The sequence below is a fragment of the Cupressus sempervirens genome, chromosome 11 (assembly GCF_028749045.1).
Source record: "Cupressus sempervirens isolate cs-2001-9-10 chromosome 11, ASM2874904v1, whole genome shotgun sequence".
NCBI classification, from domain to species: Eukaryota; Viridiplantae; Streptophyta; class Pinopsida; order Cupressales; family Cupressaceae; genus Cupressus; species Cupressus sempervirens.
The window spans coordinates 61,592,392-61,616,124 of NC_143128.1; the positions used below are offsets into that span (position 1 = coordinate 61,592,392).

Below are 23,733 nucleotides of genomic sequence, written 5' to 3' on the forward strand. Positions count from 1 at the left end.
TGCTTGGGTGGGGACGGCTTGGAAACGTTTTTGGCTGTCCCCAAGTCCCTGAAATGGGGACGATTTCCGAAACTCAAGGCTTACGGCTGGAAATGTATCCCCGGGTAACATAGCTGCGGGAATATTCCTTCTTGAAAGTGGAGCTCGGAATATGCTATTGTAAGTGGAATATACCATTTACAAAGACTGACAGAATATTAGAGTTTGGATCGAATCAGTCGTTGTGTTTTGATGTAACAATGAAACTTACTTTAATCCCCTTCATTTCAAGTGTTTGAAGTTTGGAACCTTTTCTGATTTTCTAAATATTTAGGGTGGCAAATGATTGCATTGGAGGCTTGAGGCAAGCTTTATGAATATTTAAGTTGGGTTGATATGCTTTGTGAACCATTGGATTATTAAGCTTTTGTGAGAGAGTGATAGAAACAAGGGTCCAAGTTTATTGAAAAAGAGACATGAAGTTTTTTAGACAGTGGTTTGGGAAAGGACAAAACCTGGTGCTAACTTTTGGGGATAAGACAAAAAACCCAATTATTTCAAGCAGATTCTCTTCAGGGAACCAGAAATAGACAAATCAACACTTCTTGTAAATCTCTTGCTTTCATAGCACTGAAGAATCATAATTTGTGGTGACTAGCCATGATGATTTTGACAAAATCACTATGAAGAACGAGTACTCCTTTTATGTTGATTATTGATCTTGTGTACTGTCTCTATGTTGCTAGTGGTTTGGTAAGCTTGACTTTACTTTGGATATCACCAAGTATGGAAGTGAGCTTGTTATTTTTTGAAGACAAATTTCAAGATCAAGATTGGACTCTATGAGTGGTCAGTCTTCCATTTTCCCTCACCAATGCACCTAGTTCATTCATCATGGGCATCATCAGTGATGTTTACTGAACTCATAATGAAAAATTTGTTTTCTTTTATCTAGATGACGTCTTGGTCTAAATTACAAGGATTACAAGTTTTCAATGCACCAACCTTTCTGGGTGTTCTCAAAATCTAATGCTGGCCAATACAAAGAAGTCTGTTTCTAGGCAACCCTTGATTCCTTGATAATAATTTTTGAGAAGCATGAATTCTATTCCACTGTAAGACTGCTAGTTGCAGTGCTATTACCTTGAGGAGCTCTCTGAATACCAATCACGAAACACTTCTATGAACTTGGTTTGAGATTTATGAACATGGTATGGGATTCAAGAATATTGGCATTTGAAGTGGGCACCTTACATCCACAAGGAAGATGACTGTAATTAACAATATGGCACATCTTCTTAGTCATCATGGTTTATTATGAGTAGGAAGACTACTACAAATACTCAGTTTGGCATACTACAAATACTCAGTTAGGTATGTAGAAACACAAACTGCCACCTTTTCTCTTTCCTTGACTACATTGTGCTGTTGGGTTGTTCTGTATATTCAATAAGCTTTTCGTTCCTGCAGGAAGTTTCAAAAGGAAACTGATTCATCTTCATATGGTAGATATTGTAGCATATAAAATGCCAACGATCACCTTCAGCATATTCTATTGTTCTCTATCCCGACACTGGTTGAGTATACCATCTGTCAGTGCTTTCTTGGCAGGGAATATAAGCCTTCCATATGCTAAGAGATTGATTGTTACAGACTACAATGTGATCCCTCAAGCATGTCTGGAGTAATTTTAGGCTGCATTAGTAACTATTGCGAATCATTATGAAAGCTTTATTGTTGTCAATCATGCTCTCCTTCATTTCATTCACAAAACAAGAAACATATTCATACATTGATACAGGCAGGTGAAAGCAAAACAAAAGGCCGACAAAATAGAATTTGCATTATAGCACATCAACACAGCTCCATGCTCACAAGAGCTAACACTAAAGTCCAAAACATAAATTGAACGGGTTGATGATTCGAGGGTCCAACATCATATGCTACTGTCAACCATGAGATTCTAAAATGCTGGTTTTATTGCTGCTATCTCTCGAGAAACCTCATTCACTTTAATTGGGGCCTGGTTTGCCTTCGTGACATTTTGTAAATGTTCATATAATAAAATAATTGGGAAGAGTGTTGCTTTTGTTAGGATTTAACCGTGGACAGAAATAACAATTATATGCAAATATAAACAATATCAGAAAATAATAGATCGCATAAAAGAGAACACAAGACACCAAGATTTAACGTGGTTCACCCAATCTCTGGGCTACGTCCACCAACAACAAGTCCAATATTATTATGATCCAGTGATTACAACCTGATTACAATCCGTAATCCCTTACAACTCAATACTGCTGCAAGAACCAATTTTCGCATCACACCGTATGAAAAAATCCCCAACCCTAAGCCTTTTTATACAAGCTTTTTGCTGCTTGCAAAATTAGGGCTAGAATATTATAAAAATGGTAGCTGACGCCTTTTACAATATAAGGTCATTTTTGGCTTTGGCGAAAATCCCCGCAGGCGCATTGCTTCTCAACCCCACCTTGTACTGCGATAGGGAGCGCACTTGGGGCGTTGCCTCTTGATCCCATCTTGGCCCCGTAGAAATAATTTGGAGGGAAACTGCATTGAATAAACCTCTGAGTCTGATTAGGCTCCACATCACAACAGTTTTCAAGAGCTATAAAGTGGAATAGTAGGGGAATCAATATTCTTAAATTGGTCTTTTATCAAATAGATTATTGGGAGCTATAAAGGAGACCCCACCCAACTATGGCAATAACATACCTAGTACAAATACGATGAAATATCTGTTGAGAATAACATAGAGAATACTACATACGCCAAAACCTAAGTTGTCGGTTTGGATTCTGGTTCGGATGCGGGCTTGAAATTTGATCAAAATTTTTTGGGCTGGGTTAGGGTTTGTTCGTATGAGAATTTTTAATTTTATATATATGTAAACTTATGCTGCAGCAAATAAGATCGTACACCACTATATGAAGTGTGGGCGTGTTTTGTAATGTCCCCATTTTGTCGGTAATTTGATTTAATTAATTAAATTAATTAAGTTGTCCAAAATAATGAATATTTTATGAGGATGACTAATTAATTATTCTAATTAAATAAATAAGTGGTATTAAGTTAATTATCTATTAAGTTATCAAATAAATAAATATTAAAAAGGTAACTTTATATTTAATTAATTCAATAAAGTGACTTGAAAAATATCTTATAAAGTCACTTATTTAATAAAATAAAAATAATGTTCTAGAAGTTTTTGGAGAAAGTGGAGAAAAAGAATAAATAGGCATCTTGGGCTTCATATTCTTCCTATTATTGACACTAAATTAACCCGATCTTTCATATTCTTCCTTCCAATCAGTAAAAATCTTCAAGCATAGTAGCCAATTATTTTTTTGTTATGTTGTTTTGAGACCTGTAATAATGAGGAATCTGGAAACAAAGAAATTTTGATTACCATTACATTTTCTTCAATAATTGCTTTGGTTGGAGTGTTGACCTTTATTGACCTTAAGTTGCTTTGGGTTTGGCTAGCAATGTTTCCTATTCCACAATTGACTGCTTTGTTCTGTTGAAAATCTGGTATCACCAAGCACAGAGTCACCATTTTTATTACGTAAATCATAATCAACTCCTGCTTGACCTAAGAGTCACCATTATTATTACATAAATCATAACCAACTCCTGCTTGACCTAAATTACCTTTTTGATGCCCATCAAAATTTGATTTCACCAATCCCACTCTCATGCAGCGACTGCCAACTTAACTTTTTCTTAGACACACTTGCTTTTTCCTATTTATCCTTGATCAGGAACTGTGTTTTAAATTGGTTATGTCAATTTTTTAAATATTATTTGATATTGCATATCTATTATTCATTCTTTCATCAAATTTTAATATTAATATTTAAATGGTATATAAGATATAGAAGATTGAGTTCTTTACATTTCCGTTACCTTAGTTTTCTGCTTATTCATTCAGAATTTTGTAAGGGCATTTTGCTTCATTATGTGATATACCCTTTCCGAGATAAGAAACAGTAATGAAAAAGAAAATTTAATAAATAAATAATAATAATGATAAAATATAAATAAATAAATAAATAATAATAAATTATAATATTTAGTTACAAGGTTGTTATCCATCAAGATGCTAATATGATCAACATTGGTTTAATTAATAAATGAAATTAATATGGAAATACATTAGAACAACAGATAAAATAGACAAAGAAGTGATAAACCATTCTATTATGAATAGATGAGTTCAAAAGAGGCATATTCCGTAAGCATCATAGATATAGAAGGGGAATCAAGTCCATTCAGTCAGTTTATATGGAATTTATTAGATTACATAATATATTGGATACTCATCAAATAGATTACTTTATTTCAGATACTTCGATGGATTTTGGATAGTAAGAAAGAGGAATTATGAATAATTATTTATTATGAATACTCTTCAAGGAAGAAACCATTCTATTATGAATAGATGAGTTCAAAAGAGGCATATCCTGTAAGCATTATAGATATAGAAGGGGAATCAAGTCCATTCTTTCAGTTTATATCGAAAATATTAGATTACATAATATACTGGATACTCATCAAATAGATTACTTTATTTCAGATTCTTCGATGGATTTTGGATAGTAAGAAAGAGGAATTATAAATAATTATTTATTATGAATACTCTTCAAGGAAGAGACGAGAAAAAGAAATGAATCATCTGGAATACTGAAAGAAGTATGTGACAGTAAATTGTGCTTAAACATATCTATGAGTTTAATATCAGAATGATCTTATAGGATAAGAGATCCTTATACACACACTCACTCACACACACACACACACATTACATACATGCTAATAAACACCTTCCATTCCATATTTTGATCTGCTCGATAGAGCCTCTACCTATTTGACAAACATCAGTTGCAAATCTTCTAATATAAATATATCTATGATTTTAATATCAGAATGATCTTATAGGATAAGAGATCCTTATATATATATGTTCTAAGAAACACCTTCCATTCTGTATTTTGTTCTGCTAGAGCCTCTACCTATTTGTCAAACATCAGTTGCAAATCTTCTGATATAAATCTGCCTATTTGACACAGAACAATACAGCAATTCAGTAAACTAAATAAAATATATAAAAGTAAATACTTTTTCCTTTATCAGGCATCTGCAGTATAAGACAGCAGGAGCCACGTGTTTATAAATATATATAAATCCATATACAGACCTTAAACTCCTGTTAAATAAATAAGAAAAGCTTATTAATATACCTTAAGATACACATGCTAAAGACTATTTATTATTTAGTATCTGAGAATGTTATTGAATAGTGTTGGTCAGAGACTACAGATTGTACATGTATGTGCGTGTATGTTTTACATACACTCACATACATATATAATCTCAGTCTGATTATATATATCTTAAAATCTGATCAGCACTTCATATCAAACTAAGATGAAACCTGTGCATATATATTTACATTCGATACCCAAAATATGATGGTCTTGATCAATCCAATATGTCTCTTTATGAATAACATATCAGTCACAAACTAGTTAGTACTAACTAACTAATCTGATCCTGTAGAAGATCAGATTAATTAGTTAATACTAACTAATCATTGGAAACTTGTGACTATTGATATTGAAGGATCGTGACCTATCTTGGAAGGCATCCATTGGAATCGATATATATATATATATATATATATATATATATATATATATATGTGCACCGATGATTATTGTATTGACATCAAAATTAATAAATGCTCAATACCGTTAACAACAGATTGACATTATCATATTGCTCATAATCCTTCCATACCATCTGACTTATATCTTGTTTATAGTGCATTCTTAGTCTTCAGAGATATATATATTGCAGATTGAGATTCAGAGATTAACATATTGCAGATCAAGAACTAGAGATCTACATCCACAGCAGATTGGGCTCTTACATACAGGACAAATCACATATACTGAAGGTATTAAAGATTGAACATATTACTCTTCATTTATAAGGTACATCTGCTCCTATACCTGCAAGTAAAAGTGCAAATCTGTTAGTAACCTGTGCTTAAAATTAGAAGAAATATACAGTCTGATAGAAGATTACTTCATTTACATGGTATCAGAGCACATGGTTATAACAAACCAAAATTAAACTTGAGTATTCAGACTGCATACCTTTAACATATCATATTCATATTTTAAAAATGACGAGTGCAATAAGACTCGAAGATCGCCTTGAGGGAGCAAATAATTTCACAGCATGGAAGCTAAGAGTAATGATGGTATTAGATGAAAACAAAGTAGATTCATTTGTTAAAAACAAAAGTACTGAGCCTGAGAATGAACCGGAAAAATCTCAATGGATTGAGGAAAATAAAAGGGCTATGAAATTAATAGTGGATCCTGTAAGAAGCCACATTCTGCGTATTTTAGCAAAACAGACAACTGCATATCTCATGCTCAAATCCTTAGAAAACACATTCAAGATGAATAATACTGGAATAAATCTTGCACTAGAAACACAACTGAATCACATAAGCATGAACAAAGGTGAATCTGTAAATGCTTAATTTATGAGAATTATAGAATTAAGAGATCAATTATCTAATGTTGGATATGAGATATGACAGTAAGTAATTATCTCTAACAGCACTAGGTGGCCTTCCAAGTTCATGGGAACCAGTGCAAAATCAAAACTCCCTAAACTAGACCGATTGAGATCTGATTGTCTACAAGAGGAAGCTAGACTATTACCAAAAGGAATCAAACTAAATCCTTAGATGAAGACATTCAAGTTCTTAATACAAATACTAAGAAGAGAGGAAAGAAGAAGAACTTCAAAAGAAAGAAAAATTTTCATGGGAAAGGAAAATATAGAAAAGATACTACACAAGTTCAATGTTTTAGATGTGACCAATATGGGCACTATGCCGTAAACTGTCTAGACAGGACAAAGAAACAAGCTTCTTATGCCCATGTTGGAAAAGTAAACTCACAAGAAGAATGTGAAAAATTTCTTTTTTATTCAACACTATCAAATCAAGTATCAAACAAATCAAGCACCTGGGTAATTGATAGTGGATCAGCTAGACACATTATAGGATTTCGAGAAAATATGGAAATTATGGTAGAAGAAACTGATGAAGAAGTAACCATCGGAGATGATTCTGCACATCCTGTAAAAGGTGTAGGGACCTGTACAATCAAATTAGAATCAGGCATGAAAATTCAACTAAAGAATGTACTTTACGTACCTGAAATCAAAAGAAATTTAATATCTATTTCAGCTCTTGAAGATAATGGATACATAATCACATTTATGAATGGGAAAGTTTTGGCTTGGCATAAATCCACCACATTCAAGAAAGCCAAACTTATAGGAATAAGGCAAGGTTATTTATATAAACTATGCACTGAACCTAAACAAGCTCTCATCCTTGAATCACCTGACATAAATGAAATCTGGCACAAAAGATTAGCGCACTTACACTTTCGAGCCTTAAATTCTTTGGATAAATTGGTGATTGGACTCCCAAATTAAACTCCTCACATTGTGGTACATGCAAAGGATGTGCTCTAGGGAAAACCCCAAAGGCTCATTCCACTCTAGCACTAGTAAAACCAAAAATATATTGGAACTAATCCACTCTGATCTTTGTGGACCTATGTCAACACCTTCTAAAGGAGAGGAGCCCTATACTATGTAATCTTCGTAGATGATTTCTTAAGGAAAATGTGGATATATTTCTTAAAATACAAAGAATTTGAGGAAATCCTAAATAGATTCAAAGAGTTCAAATCTCTAACTGAAAATTATTCCGAAAGGAAAATTAAGACCTTGAGAATTGACAATGGAACAGAGTACACTTCAGAATTGTTCAAAGAATATTGTATTAATTAACATTATCAAATTTTCATAATCCATTTGTAAATAAATTGTTTTCTGGATTTGATTGTGTGTGTTTTTTTACCTTCAACGTTTCGGATCATACTACATGATCCATCATTGGAATGAGAAAGTGCAGGAGTAGAGATATGCAGACTGAGCCTTTCTCAAGAGATATTGGTTCTTTGCATGAATTTACGTGCTCTCCCTTTCTCTTCTTAAATCTCTTGAGAAAGGCTCAGTCTTCATATCTCTACTCTTGCACTTTCTCATACTGATGATGGATCATGTAGTATGATCCGAAACGTTGATGGTAAAAAAACACATACAATCAAATCTAGAAAACAATTTATTAATATTGTATTAGTTCAGGGATTAAGAGGGAGTTCAGTGTACCCTACAATCCTCAACAAAATGGGATAGCGAAAAGGAAAAACATAACTATTGTAGTGGCAGCAAAATCCATGATGTTTGATCAAAATCTAGATTCCTCTTTTTGGGCAGAAGCATCCAGGGCAGCTGTTTATATTCAAAATAGATGTCCACATTCCCATTTTGATGATAAGACTCCTAAAGAGACCTTTACCGGACAGAAACCTGACATAAGTCCTCTAAGAATATTTCGCTGCCCAGTGTACATTCATGTAACCAAAGAGAAAAGAACTAAACTAGAATCCTCTGAAAGAAAAGAATCTTTGTGGGATATAGTGAAACATCAAAAGCATATAGAATATTCATTCCTGGACAAAGGCAAAGAGAACTTAGTAGAGATGTTATATTTGAGGAAGATATTGCTTTTAAAAGAGTAAAGAATTTTGATGAGCTAGAAAATCACAATCCTACCATAGACAAAGATGTATGTTCTACTCTTGAAACTCAGTGAGAACATCTTGAAGACACTTCTTATGAAACTCCACAAGTATCAGAGAATTAGGACAAGTGTCTTGATGAAGATCAAAATTCCAACAAAAGGGAACAACCACTTTGGGCCAAGAAAATTTTGAAGGAAGCTGAAAGTTTTGTAGCACCTGATGGAACATTCAAAAGAAGCAAAAGACCCCACAGACTAACATATAATGCATTGATGAGTGAAATTCTTAATTCTGAACCAGCAAATGTTGATGAAGCCCTCAAACAAGAAGCTTGGAAGGATGCTATGATAGAAGATTATCACTCCATTTTAAAAAATGATGTTTGGGATATAGTTCCTAGACCTAAGGGAAAATCATTTGTTTCTTCCAAATGGTTGTTCAAAATTAAACATGTTGTAGATGGTAGCATAGAAAAACACAAAGCACGTTTTGTTGCCAGAGGATTCTCATAGAAGGAAGGTATTGACTACAAGGAAACTTTTGCATCTGTAGCTCGATATACCTCTGTTCGAGTTGTGCTAGCAATTGCAGGAACCAAAGGTTGGAAGGTTCACCAAATGGATGTGAAGACTGCATTTCTAAATGGAACAATAGAAGAAGAAGTCTATTTGGAGCAACTCGAAGGATTTATATTTCATAATGCAGAATCTCATGTATGCAAACTAAAGAAGGCTCTATATGGACTCAAACAAGCTCCTCGAGACTGGTATGAAAGAATTGACAAATACCTCATGAGATTAAACTTATCTAAAAATGTTGCTGATCCAAATCTCTACTTTAAATATGTCAATGTGATAATTTTAATTCTTTATGTTGATGACCTATTACTCACAGGACAAGAGCACCTTATTACACAATGCAAAAAAGATTTAACTTCAGAATTTGAAATGAAAGACTTGGGAATTCTTCACTATTTTCTAGGACTATAAGTATAAACCTGATGGTATCTTTCTGAATCAAGGAAAATACATTGTTGATATGTTTAAAAGATTTGGAATGTTGAACTGCAAACCTATGTCCACCTTGATGGAGACAAACTTGCACAAATTAAAAGAATCTACATCAAAATCCAAATTTGCAGATTCTACACTCTATAGATAGATTATTGGATCACTTATGTATTTGGTTAACACTCGGCCTCACATATGCTACACAATAAATGCTTTAAGTCAATTCATGTGTGAACCTTGTGAAATTCATCTTGTTGCTGCTAAGCATATTTTGAGATACCTGCAGGGTACTATTGGATACAGCCTTAGAAGAAGACTGGTTTTGATTTACATGGATTCATAGATTCTGATTGGGCTGGTTGTGTGGTAGGTCGGAAGAGTACATCTGGGTATTGTTTTAGTCTAGGATCCACTATGATCTCTTGGACAAGCAAAAATCAATCCTCCATTGCACAAAGCTCTATTGAAGTAGAATATATTGTAGCTGCTTTGGGAACCAGAGAAGCTATATGGCTTAGGAAGCTGATTGTGGGACTATTTGAAAAACCTCTATTGCCTGCTACCATTCTATGTGATAATCAAAATTGTATCAAGCTATTAGAAAATCCAGTATTCCATGATCGATCCAAGCATATTGAAATTCCTTTTCACTATGTCCAAGATATGGTAGAAAGGGAAGCCATTCAGGTAGAATATACCAACACTAGTGATCAAACTGCAGACATTCTCACCAAGCCTCTTTCCAAAGTTAAGTGGAGCACTTTAGAATGGAACTTGGTATGATTGAAATGTAATTGAGGCTGCAAAAAATTATATATATTCAAAGATGTTTAATGCGTAAACTCTTTTGTCATATGTGTGACTTTGACTTATGGGCCCTCTACATGTATACATTACGTTAAGATGACGATCTTTTTGATAATGTGTACTTGTATTAACATTGTGAAGTGATGACTTTGCAATGTTTCCTATCATGATCAATTTCATGTGATGTGATATCTTTTGTAGGTCATGATAGTAGGATCTCTTGAAACATGTTGATGAGATATCATGAGATGTGATGCCTTTCAAATCATTATGTTCCTTATGAGATGATCATGGTGAGACACCATGATGTGTTGTGGTAGACATCATGCGATGTGATGTCAATGCACATACCATAACAAGGATATATGAATATCATGAGACTTGATGTTCATTATACTCCTTGATAATCACGAGTAAGGTGATATCTAAAGTTCATACTTAGTTGTCTTCCCTAGCTAAGAGGGAGTGTTTTTGAATAGTGTTGGTCAGAGACTTAGATTGTACATGTATGTGTGTGGATGTTTTACATACACTTACATACATATATAATCTCAGTTTGATTATATATATCTTAAAATCTGATCAGCACTTCATATCAAACTAGGATGAAACCTGTACATAAATATTTACATTTGATACCAAAAATATAATGGTCTTGATCGATCCAATATATCTCTTTATGAATAACATTTCAGTCACAAATTAGTTAGTGCTAACTAACTAATCTGATCCTGTAGAAGATCAGATTACTTAGTTAATACTTAACACTAACTATCAAATTGGAAACTTGTGACTATTGATATTGAAGGATCGTGACCTAGCTTGGAAGGCGTCCATTTGGATCAATATATATGTGTACCAATGATTATTGTATTGACATCGAAATTAATAAATGCTCAATACCTCCAACAACAGATCGACATTTTCATATTGCTCATAATCCTTCTATACCATCTGACTTATATCTTTTTTATAGTGCATTCTCAGTCTTCAGAGATAATATATATTGCAGATAGAGATTCAGAGATTAACATATTGCAGATTGAGAACCAGAGATCTACATCACAGCAGATTGGGCTCTTACATACAGGACAAATCACATATACTGAAGGTATTAAAGATTGAACATATTACTTAGCATTTATAAGGTACATCTGCTCTTATACCTGCAAGTAAAAGTGCAAACTTGTTAGTAACCTGTGATTAAAATTAGAAGAAATATATAGTCTGATAGAAGTTTAGTTCATTTACAGAGAAGGGAGTCAATGATGCATTCAGGGAGAGGCTTGTGTAAATTCCAGCGGCCAGCCAATTGGTTATTCCCAAAATAGGGTGGGGATCAGTGCCTAAGTGCCTTGCGGGCATTGTCCCGAGAGAGGCTTAAGTACTTGGATCTGTAAACTCTGAGGGAAAGCCTATTGAGGATTGGTGTCTAAGCAACCTGATTACATCCAAAACATCCTTCTTAAATTTAAATAGTAATAAGGTTAGCATGAATGTAATGATCATAGATAGTAAGATCCCTAATCTATGTTGATTTGGACTAAATCAAGGGACATTAGAAATGGTATCAATGCTATGATGCAGCCATGCTGCAGGGTAAATATAAATTAATGAATCATTTTAGTCAATAGATGGGAACCTAACAATTTGTATATTACGTGTATACTTTCTGTATGCTTTGTATCTTCTTGCATCAATGTGTATGCTTTGTGTCTTTGTGCATTAGTGTCTGTACTTTGTGTTTGCATGTATTCATTTCATAATTTCATTTGGATATGATTCTATAATCAATTAATTTGGAGTACCTAGAGTGAACTCAAGATATAAATTTACTGATTAATGTGACACAATGACTCACAGTGAAAGATTATAGGTCTGAAAAATGAGAGAAACCTTAAGATACCAACTGTTATTATCAAGTAACGAGGAGACATGTAATAAATAAATAATAATGATAACATATAAATATATTAATTGATAATAATAAAGTTTAATATTTAATTATTAGGTTGTTATCCATCAAGATGGTAATACCATCAACATTAGTATATACTATAATTAATAAATGAAATTAATATGGAAATACATTAGAAAGACGAATATAATAGACAAAGAAGTGATAAACCATTCTATTATGAATTAGATGAGTTCGAAAGAAACATATTCCTTAGATCTTTAAAGAGTGCAAAGTTTCAGCATTGAAGGTATAGAAGGGAAATCAAGTCCATTTGGTTGGGAAAAATGGAAAACATTTGATTAGATAATATATTGGACACTCATCAGATAGATTACTTTATTTCATATGCTTGGATGGATTTTAGATAGTAAGAAAAATAATCAGGAATACTTATTTATTATGAATACTCTTCAAGGAAGAGATGGTAACAACAAATGAATCATCTACAATACTGAAAGAAGTGTGTGACAGCAAATTGTGCTGTAACATATCTATGAGTTTAATATAAGAATGATATATATATATAGTGAAATCAGAAATATACATAATAATGAATCAGAAATACACACACACACACTAGCATACACCTTCCATTCCTTATTTTGATCTGTTCGATAGTCTCTACCTATTTGACACACATCAGTTGCAAATCTTCTAAAATAAATCATGGATGGAGAAATTAGTAAGAAAGTATTGAGGACACAGAACAGTATAGTGATTCAGTAAATGAAAGAATATATATAAAAATAAACATATTTTCCTTTATCAGGGATCTGCAGTATAAGACAGCACTAGTTGTGTTTATAATTATACATTTATAAATATGTAAATCCATATACAGACCTCAAACTCCTGTTTAATAAATAAGAAAAACTGAAGTTAATATACCATAAGATACACATGCTAAAGGCTATTTATTATTTAGTATCGAGAAGGGAGTCAATTATGCATTCAGGGATATTGTAAATTCCAGCCAATTGGCTATTCCCCAAATAGGGTGTGGGGATCAGCGACCTTGAGCATCTTGCAGGCATCTCCCCAAGAAAGGCTTAAGGGCTTGGATCTGTAAACTTTGAGGGAAAGCCTATTGAGGGTTGGTGTCTAAGCAACCTGATTACATCCAAAATGTCCTCTTCAAACTAAAATAATAATAAGGATAGCATGAATATAATGATCATGGATAGTAAGATCCCTAATGTGTGTTAATTTGGACTAAACCTAATCAAGGGACATTACACATTAGCATCTTTTTATATACTTACGTGTTTAAAAAAACTTGTACCTTTATTTGACGGTTGGTCATGTAAAAATATGATTTTGTATAAAGTAGAAATTAATGAAGGATAAGTTTATGAATATGATGATGTTAGATCTCTACATATGATGAGTTTCAAGTGCCAGAAATTGGAAAAATATAGAAAATAGAATCTATCTTTTTACACAATTTTTTTGGGTGTTGAAAAATTGTGAATGGTTAGATTCTCAGTGTCCTAAGAATGCCTTTTACCACTTTGCAGTCGGAAATGCATTTATTGGACAGTGGAGTGGCAGTTTCATTCAACAGATGTTACACATATTGACCACAAGTAAGTTCCTTTTACCTTGGTGATCGTACCTGGAGAAAGTTAAGTTCTCGAGATCTCTCCTGTTGTTATTAATACATATTGGTATTCATCATTCTCTTAGGAAATATGAATCATTGTTTGCCAATGCCTTCCAAATGTTGGATTCTCATGAATGATGAGTTTGCAAGAATATGCCTATAAGAAATAGAATAACTCATCAGATTCTGTTTATTGGTTCAGAGTGGATGAACACGCAAGTCTACAAAGTGTACTGGAAAAGCATCTAACAATTGGTCCTGGGAATCCAGTCATACGACATAAACTTAGACATTTCTGCAACCACCCCATTGAAAGTCTGAAGCTTTTGCTCAAGAAGGAATATACAGAGGTAATAAAATTTTGTTGTTATTTATTATGCGCTCATGTTAGCATTAGTATTGGGATTTACAACATATAGTATCAGGATTTACGTTTCTTCTCGTGTGTATAATTCTGTCTGTCTTTAGCAGGGTGACAAAAAGCTATATTTTGATCTGAACATTAGGGAACCATTGCGCTCTCAACTTGCGGGGAAAACTGTTGTTGAGTATCCTGTTATTCATGTTGTTTTGCAATCAAATTTGACGGAGTTTGTACTTTCAGAAGTAAATCCAGTTCCACGAGAAAGAAAACCTTCAAAACTTGATGAATTTGATCACCTTCCATATCAAGAGTGCACTCCCTTCAAGGAAGAAGAAATTGAAGAAAAAAAGTGTACTCCCTTCAAGGAAGAAGAAATTGAAGCAAGAGAATTTGAACCTTCCAAAGATCTGTATCCAGTTCCTGAAAAAGAATTTGAAGGTTCAAATATTGATGAACCTAATATGCATCTAGAGGGTATTCTCCTCGGGAATGAAGAAATCATGGAAGGAGAATTTGGATTTATCAAGGATATGAATCCAGTCCTTGATAAAACTGTAGATCCTTTAAATGTTGATGAATTTCATGATCACGTGCATCTAGGGGGTAATCCCATCAGAGAAGAAGGAACCGAACAAGGAGAGAACACATTTGTAGAAAACCTGATTCCTGTTCCTGAGAAAAATTTAAGACCTTCAAATTTTGATGAACTTGATGATCTTGTACATCTGGATGACCTAGCCTTCAGGGATGAAGAAATTGAGGAAGGAGAGTTTGTTCCGCACCAGCATTTTGATGGAAGCTTCCCTTTGCATATGGATATGGATGCTGTTATGGATGAAGTGAATGTTGAGATACTATAACCTGGATGGATGGTCCATTGGCAGGATTTGTGGATGGCTTCTGAATTTTGAATTTTGCAGCTGTAGACCAAAATCTAGTTCAGCCAAAATTTTGATGTTTTTCTCCACATCTAAGAGTTGTATTTTTAACTGTTTAATACGAGTGGTGCATCCATTTAAAGTTGGTTTTACCAGTTGCCCTAAATCATAGTTGCGAGACTTATACAGTCCTCAGTCAAGCTGTCAGCAGCGAGTTTTGTTGAACTTGAATCCCACTTGTTAAGAGTTATGGAGTGAAAAAATCCTTCTTCCTTCTTCTTAATCCAAATAAGTGAAAAATGTACCCTTGATTGTAGTCCTTATCTTCATTTACTTCCTTATTTCTGAGTAAAATCTACTGCACAAAAAATGGCATAAAAGAAAAAGAATTTTCAGCTTCCACGGTTTTGACTCCAAATTATTTGGTCTTTTCAAGTCCTAGATGCATGGCGAGGGACTCAAATGAGACTTGCATATATCGACGTGTACGTCTGTCGTTTATGTCTTATGAAAATCAGATTTTATATTATTGTGGATATATTACAGAAGGCATGCTAGCTAGAATCGGTCTCTTTTTGTACATTAGCACAAGGAATGGAATAAGAAATTTGCAAATATAAAGGTGATATCTAACCAAAAAATGAAAAAATAAAAATAAAAATCAGTCACTCTTTTTCTTTCACACCTTGTTTACTGTGTACCAAATCGATTAGTGTTTCTCGAGGTCCAAAATTGTTTTGAAAATGTTGTAAAATTCCATTAAAAAATTGTGAACGATAGTTAATTGAATTGCTACTTTGAGAGAAAAATTAATCAAAAGACATCTGTTCTAATGACTAATGAACGATTTATACGCTAAGAGCAGAGTGGTAATATTGTCACCATTATATTTCTCAAAATGTATATCTCTCGCATAGGAGTCTTCAACATGGTATATAAAAGTGGGCTACCAGAATGAGAGGGACTGGTAGGGATTGGATTTGTCTCATGTTGTCTTAATTAATGATATCGGATTTCTACAATCCATAACTTTTGAGTTGCTTGATTCACGAATTTGATTGTGTATTAGTTGTTGTATCACTATTGTTGTAGTTGATATGATAAAGAAATGTATGCAGTGATACAAGTTATTTCCGGAGGTAGACTAGGGGTTTCTATTTGGTTTTCAGTTGTGTATGCAAGAAATTATGTGCACCTAGCTGCAAACACAGTGTTCATCAACTATGTGATCTATGTTATTTAGATTATCTACACCATCTGAATAACCTTGTATTGATATAGTTAGATTCTCAATTAAAGGGATCACCTCTCTAGCCAAGTTTTTGGTACTCTTGAAATATTGAACGCTTTTCAATTCTTTGTTCAACTTCTTTAATGATTTGTCAAACACTTGAATTGTAGGATAATCCTCATCATGAGGAGATTGGTTATTAAGTATAATAGGAAAGACGTGAGTTGGATTAAGTGAGGATTTCTCTTGAATTTATAGGAGGGAACAAGTGAACATGCAACAAAGATTCAACACCATTACTAGTCAAAGAAAATTAGAATGTGCAAGCACAAGACATAAAGTTCTCCAAAATGATAAGGGTGGAAAGGGGATCCTAACCTATGGATGTATTAGTGAACATATGTGTCCTTCCTAAACAAACACTTAAATTGACTCCAAATACCTAGAAAGAAGAACAAATATTACTAGTAGTCGGATAGATTATTTATTGAATTATAATATTTCTCTAAATTGATAGGTACAGCTCCCTCATGTAAGATATACAAGAAATGAAAAATCTGTATTTTAACTAGAAAGTGAAGGTATATGATTATGCATATAAAATAAACAAACAAACTATTAGCAAAATAAAAGAATGATATAAATGACACATAGTTCACTTATAGAAAATAAAACCACAATATGAACATCTGAAAGTAAGCTTGTAACACAATTAGTCATTATTAGTTACTGCCTAGGGCAGGATAACTATTGGGTCCGTTTAGTTTCATTTTGTCATTTAATTCTACCCATCAGGTTTCATAACTTTTTGCACATAGATGTTTTCTTTATAGTTTATGAATTTTAATAGATTTATAAAATCTCAATAAGGTCACTTTTTTCATAATTTTTTTGCACAGATATTTTCTTTGTAGTTTATGAATTTTAATAGATTTATAAAATCTCAATAAGGTCACTTTTAAGTATTCTCTGGCAGAAAAGGTAAGGGATAAAATTTGATTTATTAGAAAAAAAATTCAAAAATCCTCCACTTTTGGCATTAAATCCTGCATTAATGGAGAACTTTTTCTAGAAAATTCTTTGATTTTTTAAATCATTTTTCTTCCACTGCCATAAGCATTAAACTTGACATTAATGGAGAGCTTTATCTGGACAATTATCTAGTTTTGTTAATCATTTTCTCTGTCCACCGCATCTCTCTGTTTGTGTCGATTATTTTGTTGTCTGGCAGGTCATCATTCTAAACCTAAAGTTGGATAAACTTGCAGTGTATTTGCGGAGCTTCGGCAATTGTCATGAAGACAAAGTGGGAATACGAGTTATTTTTGCGCTGGAATGCTTTTTACATCTGCACTCGGACCACACAAGGAAAGGGGTTGGCTAGCACTCGCATTCCTGCTTTCTTGCCTCTTAGTTTCACTTTCTTCAACCCAATTTGTTGCATATTTTTTGGTTTGATTTTCATGTGCTTTGAGTGTGCAGGTTGCTTTTTTGAGCAATTATCTTGGGTATGCCTTAAAATGCATAAAGCCCGTTCTTGGTTGTTCAACTTTTGATTATGCCTTTTTTAAGTTTTGCTTTCAGAGAATGTAGTTGCTAAGCAATTTTATCTTTCCCAAATGTTATTAAATGAACCTGTTGTCCTCTATTTTTCGACATTAGCATCACAATTTCCAGTTAAACAGAGGGGCTTATTTGCAGGTTATCTGAAATATTAGTGTTTAGTTTGAGCGCATCTGAATTTGGGTCTTTCAGTATTTTTGTTCAGTGGGTATTTTCGAAAATTTTGCTTCAAACCCACGAAACCGACAGCAACACAGGAAGCAGGTTGTGAATCGCTTCACAAAACATATATCATTGCTAGAAGTATATGTTTTTCATCCCTCTTCTACGCTCATCGTTTCTTTCTTGTTCCCATGGTCGTTATGAAACGGAGTCCTATTTTTTCCCTTTCTCTTTTGTTTGTATCATAAATTTTAGATGCAAGTTTTCACGCCCCGTTTTCATACGACAAAATAAATTGGGGTTTCACGCTTTCTGGAGTATATCTGGAAAACCGATTTTTTCAGAAACACCATCCAAAGGCACCGTGTGAAAAAATATTCTCGCTTTTTTTGGAGATCTGTATTCGTATTCTCTCCAAAATAATCGTCATTCAATTTCGTTAAATTTTAATATGAATTAGGAAGAAACGTTAAAGAAAAGCAAAAGTGGTTTTGCATAAACAGAGAAGCGGAAACAGAAAAGCGGTTTTCGTCGATCCTGTTCGAGGATCTTTAAATGCAGCGATTGTCTTGGGTGAATATTAATGTTTTCCCCTGAACTTTTTTGTGTTAATTTTGCTCTAGCTAATAGGTACTATTTGTCTTTGTTTAAATTTCTTTTAATCGTGTGAATGACTGTTAAAACAGGAGATATGTTCGCTTTTCCATTTTGTAAAATTCCCTTCTAAAGCAAGTTGACAAAACTCTTCGCAAGCTTTGATTTTTTACTTTCAAATTTAATGTAAAAGGCCAGTGAAAGAGTCATAGTTCATTTATATTTTATCCTGTTTACTCTTAATTTTTCTTGCATTCTGTTTTGCGTGCTGTCTGCACACTTCTGCATTAGCATTCTCTGTAATCACCCTGTGAATGCAACACTCATGAACAGGGGTGACTTCATATCCTTTGCTATCTATCTATTTATCTATTTGTTTATTCCTACAGTGTAAAATGTTCATTTGGGTTACCTTAAATGGGTTGCCCACTGTATCCAGACTATTTGAAATAAAATAAAATCATGGGTTGCTTCATTTTTTTGTAGAATTTCTTCTTTACAATCTATTTACTTTTTTAATTTTTGCTTTCAGAGAATGTAGTTTGAATTTTTGGTGAATTGCAGTAATGGTTTATGCCTCCCTAAGACGAACTCATTGTGCTTTGTTTGCTAGGGTCTTCAATTTTTGCGCTTGATAAAACCTAGGCCTTTTTAATTTTTTTCGGAAAGATGATTTGAATTTGGAAGATGGACGAGAATGTTTTCTCGAGTTTGAATCCGCGGGTGCGTACATCGATAATGTTGTGTAATGTTTTATTTTTTAATTGCTCTGGCATGCCGAGGATTCGATCGAAGAATTCTGGGTTCGTTATCTGTAAAAGCCTTTTTTGACTTTTTAAAGTGTTCATTTATTCTGAATTTGGGATTGCCATTGTGCTAATGTTTATCAGGGTTTCATATTTAAATACAATCGTCAACTTTGAATATGATTATATTAAAACAAATTCAAAATGATTCACAGTTTACTTTCATTTGCCAATTCATGGAAATTTTAGATCTATAACTTATCATCCTGCGACGACTCATTAAATACCCTCTTAATAGTTCAGTTTGACAAAAAAACATGAACTATTCTTTATGATTAAATTTTATCTATCATTAGCATACAGAAATATAAATAAGCATCAATTATGAAGAATTGTTTAATGGGTTATGTTAGTAATATACAGTGTCAAGTGATTTTTTTGTAAGAAGCATCCATCATAAAAAAAGCCTCAACAATTTTCAATAAATTTAATTAGAGATTCTATAGTACAAGCGACTATTTTATCAAATAGGTTGGAAATGCTATAAATGTTCTCAAAAGTTAATGAAAATGTAAGGTAGAAAGCTTGAAGTCACAATGATAATTTGGTGCTTCTCTCAGAACTTGTCTAATTCTGTTACAACGTATTTTGCTTTATCCAAACAGTCCTCACGTTCTGTTTCTCTGTAAGATTTAGCCTAAGATTTCAGTTACTCATAACATGTTTAGGATGCAATTCTTCATATTAGTTTCCTTTTATCCACTAGAAGCACGTAATATTGTCCATGTGCTGAACAAGCTATCATGGACTAAATTTGCACCTTATCTGATATATCGTATAGATTAATGCCTTCCTACGCTCGACTAGAGCTGGCTGGAGAGAAGGGTGATCTGTTTCGTATGAAGCTAAAGGTAAACACAATGCAATTAACATCTTCTTGTTATAATCATAGTTCTGTATTTTGCATATTTCTATATTTCTATATTTTTTGTGTTTATATAATTCTAGCCTACACTTCTTTTTCATAGATATTCTTTATTGCAATTATTCCAACATGTCCTATTATGATGACACAATTTCTATACAAGTTTCAAAAAATTATCATGCATGTATTTTATATCTACACTGCTAAAAAAGTTACAAATTTCGAACCTCCGAAGACTATTTCTATCCAAAAAAATATTTTTCATAAACTATACATTATTCAACCATCAAAATTGTTGAACAAATCACAACACACATATCTTTACATGCAGGAACTTTGACGCTTGCACCTCTTGTTTGAAGATAACACATTGCACAAAATTGAAATACTATCTGGAAGTAATCCATACAACGCATAGAAACAGGATCACAAAGAGCAACAACACAATTTCTATTATGTTCGTATACAAAACAGAAAGATCAGAGTCTTTTTCATCATATATATCAAATCCAAAAATTGCCTTTCTTTACAATAATTTATTTCTTTTTCATCTTACTCCCTGCCTTGTCGTCCCCCCCATCCTTTCAATGTTTACAAAATTTTTCTAATATAGTACAGATTCCCATTTCCACGATAACAGTTACAAAAGGGACCTAGAAATAATTCAGTTTCCGTTATCAAGAAGAGTGACGACTTCAGACTCCAGTTGGCTCCACTTTCACATTGCTTTGTCTACGTTAACATGCAATAGGTCGAGGAGGTCTTCCATAAAGTCTGAAACTTCTTTTCCTTAACTTCAGTCAGGTTAAGGCTAAATTCTGCACTGTCTCTCTCTTCTTCCAGCTCAAGGACATCACTTTTGTATAGGGTAAGAGTTGTTCATGGATCCTAAGTGGTGGAAAACATGCCGAAAATAGCATTGAACTGCTCCATCTCAACTTCTGTAGGGTCTAGCTGAAGCACCGGTTGAGATCCTTCATTATTATATCCCATCTCGTCATTGGGGAAATTGTAGTTGGTGTGGCTTGCAAATCAGTGGTCATAGAATAAGATGACTAAGAAATGAATGCATACTTAGAAAAACTCTAATTAGTTCATTAACGAGGGTGGCGTATGAGAAAATTAAATTTTGTACTTTGCCACCTCATGACAAGACTAATTTCCACCAAATCTAAGAAAAAGGTACCTCATTTGAGAGCTTATGCAATGATCATTTCATTTAGTGTAGAGACAACAAAATGATGACTATGCCCTACGAAACTACTTGTCATCTAGGCACCTGCTTGTTAGATAATTGAGAGGGCGAAGGGTGTGTGAATCAATTATGACTAGTTATCTTACAAACCTTAAAAATCACTTTTGTACCAACTTCAATTTCATAAACTTTCAGATCAAAAGCTTGATAACCACATCAAACATTACAATTCAAACTTATAAGCACTGCCATCAAATTGTTCTCACTATTTCTTAATATATAGAGTATCAGAGCAAACATCTAGCTTATACTAAGTGCAACATTAAACATATAACATGAAATAAACATGCAACACAATAAACATTCACACATTTGACACAAGTATTTAGCGTGGGAACCCTATAAAGGAAAAATCCACTCGTGAACTGACATCCCAAATATTTTCACTATTTTTAAGTGAGCTCTATTAGGAGCCAACCTTGTTTAAGGTTACATACACATTTTTAGTATGACTTTGTTAAAGGGTTTTCAATATCTAGACTTTATCTCTCCTTGACATTTCTTAAGAGTGGCATGTTCTAAAGGACTTAAAAACATTACTGTAGAATGTTATCATATAGGATTTCAAATACTTGTTAGGTCAACTGAGTTAAGAGATTTTTTTGCTACAAAGGTAAGAAAGTAACAATGAAATGATCTGTTAAATTTTGGCACTATATCTTGCTTGTTCAGATCTCTGCTTCGCTTTGTCTTTTTCTTCTGATCCATTTCTTTTTGATTCACACACTTCATAGTTCAACTTAGCACTTCCTCTTCTTCATCTTCACACTATTGTTCTGCTTGGTTCACCTTCTATTAACAACTTGATTAATACCTTCAATTTTATCAACAATTAGCCAGAATAAACATCTTGTTCATCCCTATATATAGATAACTTTTGTCATTCCAAAATCTTCTAGACTTCACCGCTTAATTACAATCGTAGATCTCCATCAGATTTGAATTCACTGAATCTAGATGATTGAGAAATAGGCTTCCTTCTTGAACTTTGTGCTTCAATAAATTGTCTCTATTAGATCTTCTTTGAATTACTGTAGCTGTTGATCTCATACAACTTTGTCCTTATCTTTCAGACTTCTCGAACATTCTTAATTTTTACCAAATGTTGGCCTTAGATTAATCTTTTACAAACTTATTCTTCACGTTCATGCTCGGTGAACATTACAACTCACTTGGTCAATACTTTACTTCGTTAACATTGAAATTGCTTGATTAACACTAAACTTCAACACTTCTCTATTAGGTGCTTGATGACAACTATAGTAGTTCGGTTAATACTATATTCCTTTATTCATCAATCATACTGTCTTGTATATACATCTTGCTTAAGATTGTGTAAAGCAATCAAACCAACACTAAAATGTCATAGTGTAACTCATTCAAGTGCTCATTGAATACCCTACGCTTATCAACTCATACATTATCATATGTTCTTCAAATCCTCTTCATCAATCAAATTCTCTTCATCAATCAAATGATATGGCACTCTAGTGAACTAGCATAATGTCTAACCAAGGCTTGACATCAACGACAACATAACAAGTGATATGACACTTACACATACATTAATCAACATTATTAGTTGGGGCTAACAATCTCACCTTTAGCATTGATGACATCACATAAACATAAGATTTTACATAAATTTCATATCATAAGATAATCAAATGTATGTATTGATAACAATACAACTCTTCAATTGATAACAATACAACTCTTCAACTCCGTGACTTTATTCAGGTTCTTTATAACAAGTTCGACATTTCCAACTCAATGTCCACTTTGACAAATTCTTCTCCTTTGGTTGTACTTTACTTTTTTTTTTTGCAACATTACTTCATATTAGCTTCCCTTAGGATATAATCTCTCTCTCTCTCTCTCTCTCTCTCTCCTTACAAATTCTCTCCCTTCAGTCTATAACTCCTCCTTTGACAAGAATGCCAAA

The 23,733-nt window shown here is 33.3% G+C and overlaps 1 protein-coding gene across 2 annotated transcripts in view; it reads left to right on the forward strand.

Moving 5' to 3' along the window:
* LOC149528257 (uncharacterized) overlaps positions 1–15,850 on the forward strand; it is a 46,645-nt gene extending 30,795 nt beyond the window's left edge. Inside the window, exons 3-6 of one of the 2 annotated variants that reach the window (XR_016358640.1) lie at positions 13,985–14,053; positions 14,273–14,420; positions 14,542–15,396; positions 15,466–15,850. Coding sequence is in view for 1 of the 2 variants with exons in the window: in XM_089809550.1 (XP_089665676.1) it covers positions 13,985–14,053; positions 14,273–14,420; positions 14,542–15,294 (970 nt within the window). In the remaining variant the exon portion in view is untranslated. Of the gene's footprint in view, positions 1–13,984; positions 14,054–14,272; positions 14,421–14,541 lie in introns of both variants that reach the window. The other variant, XM_089809550.1, reaches the window with a different exon arrangement.
* Positions 15,851–23,733: the final 7,883 nt, after the last annotated feature.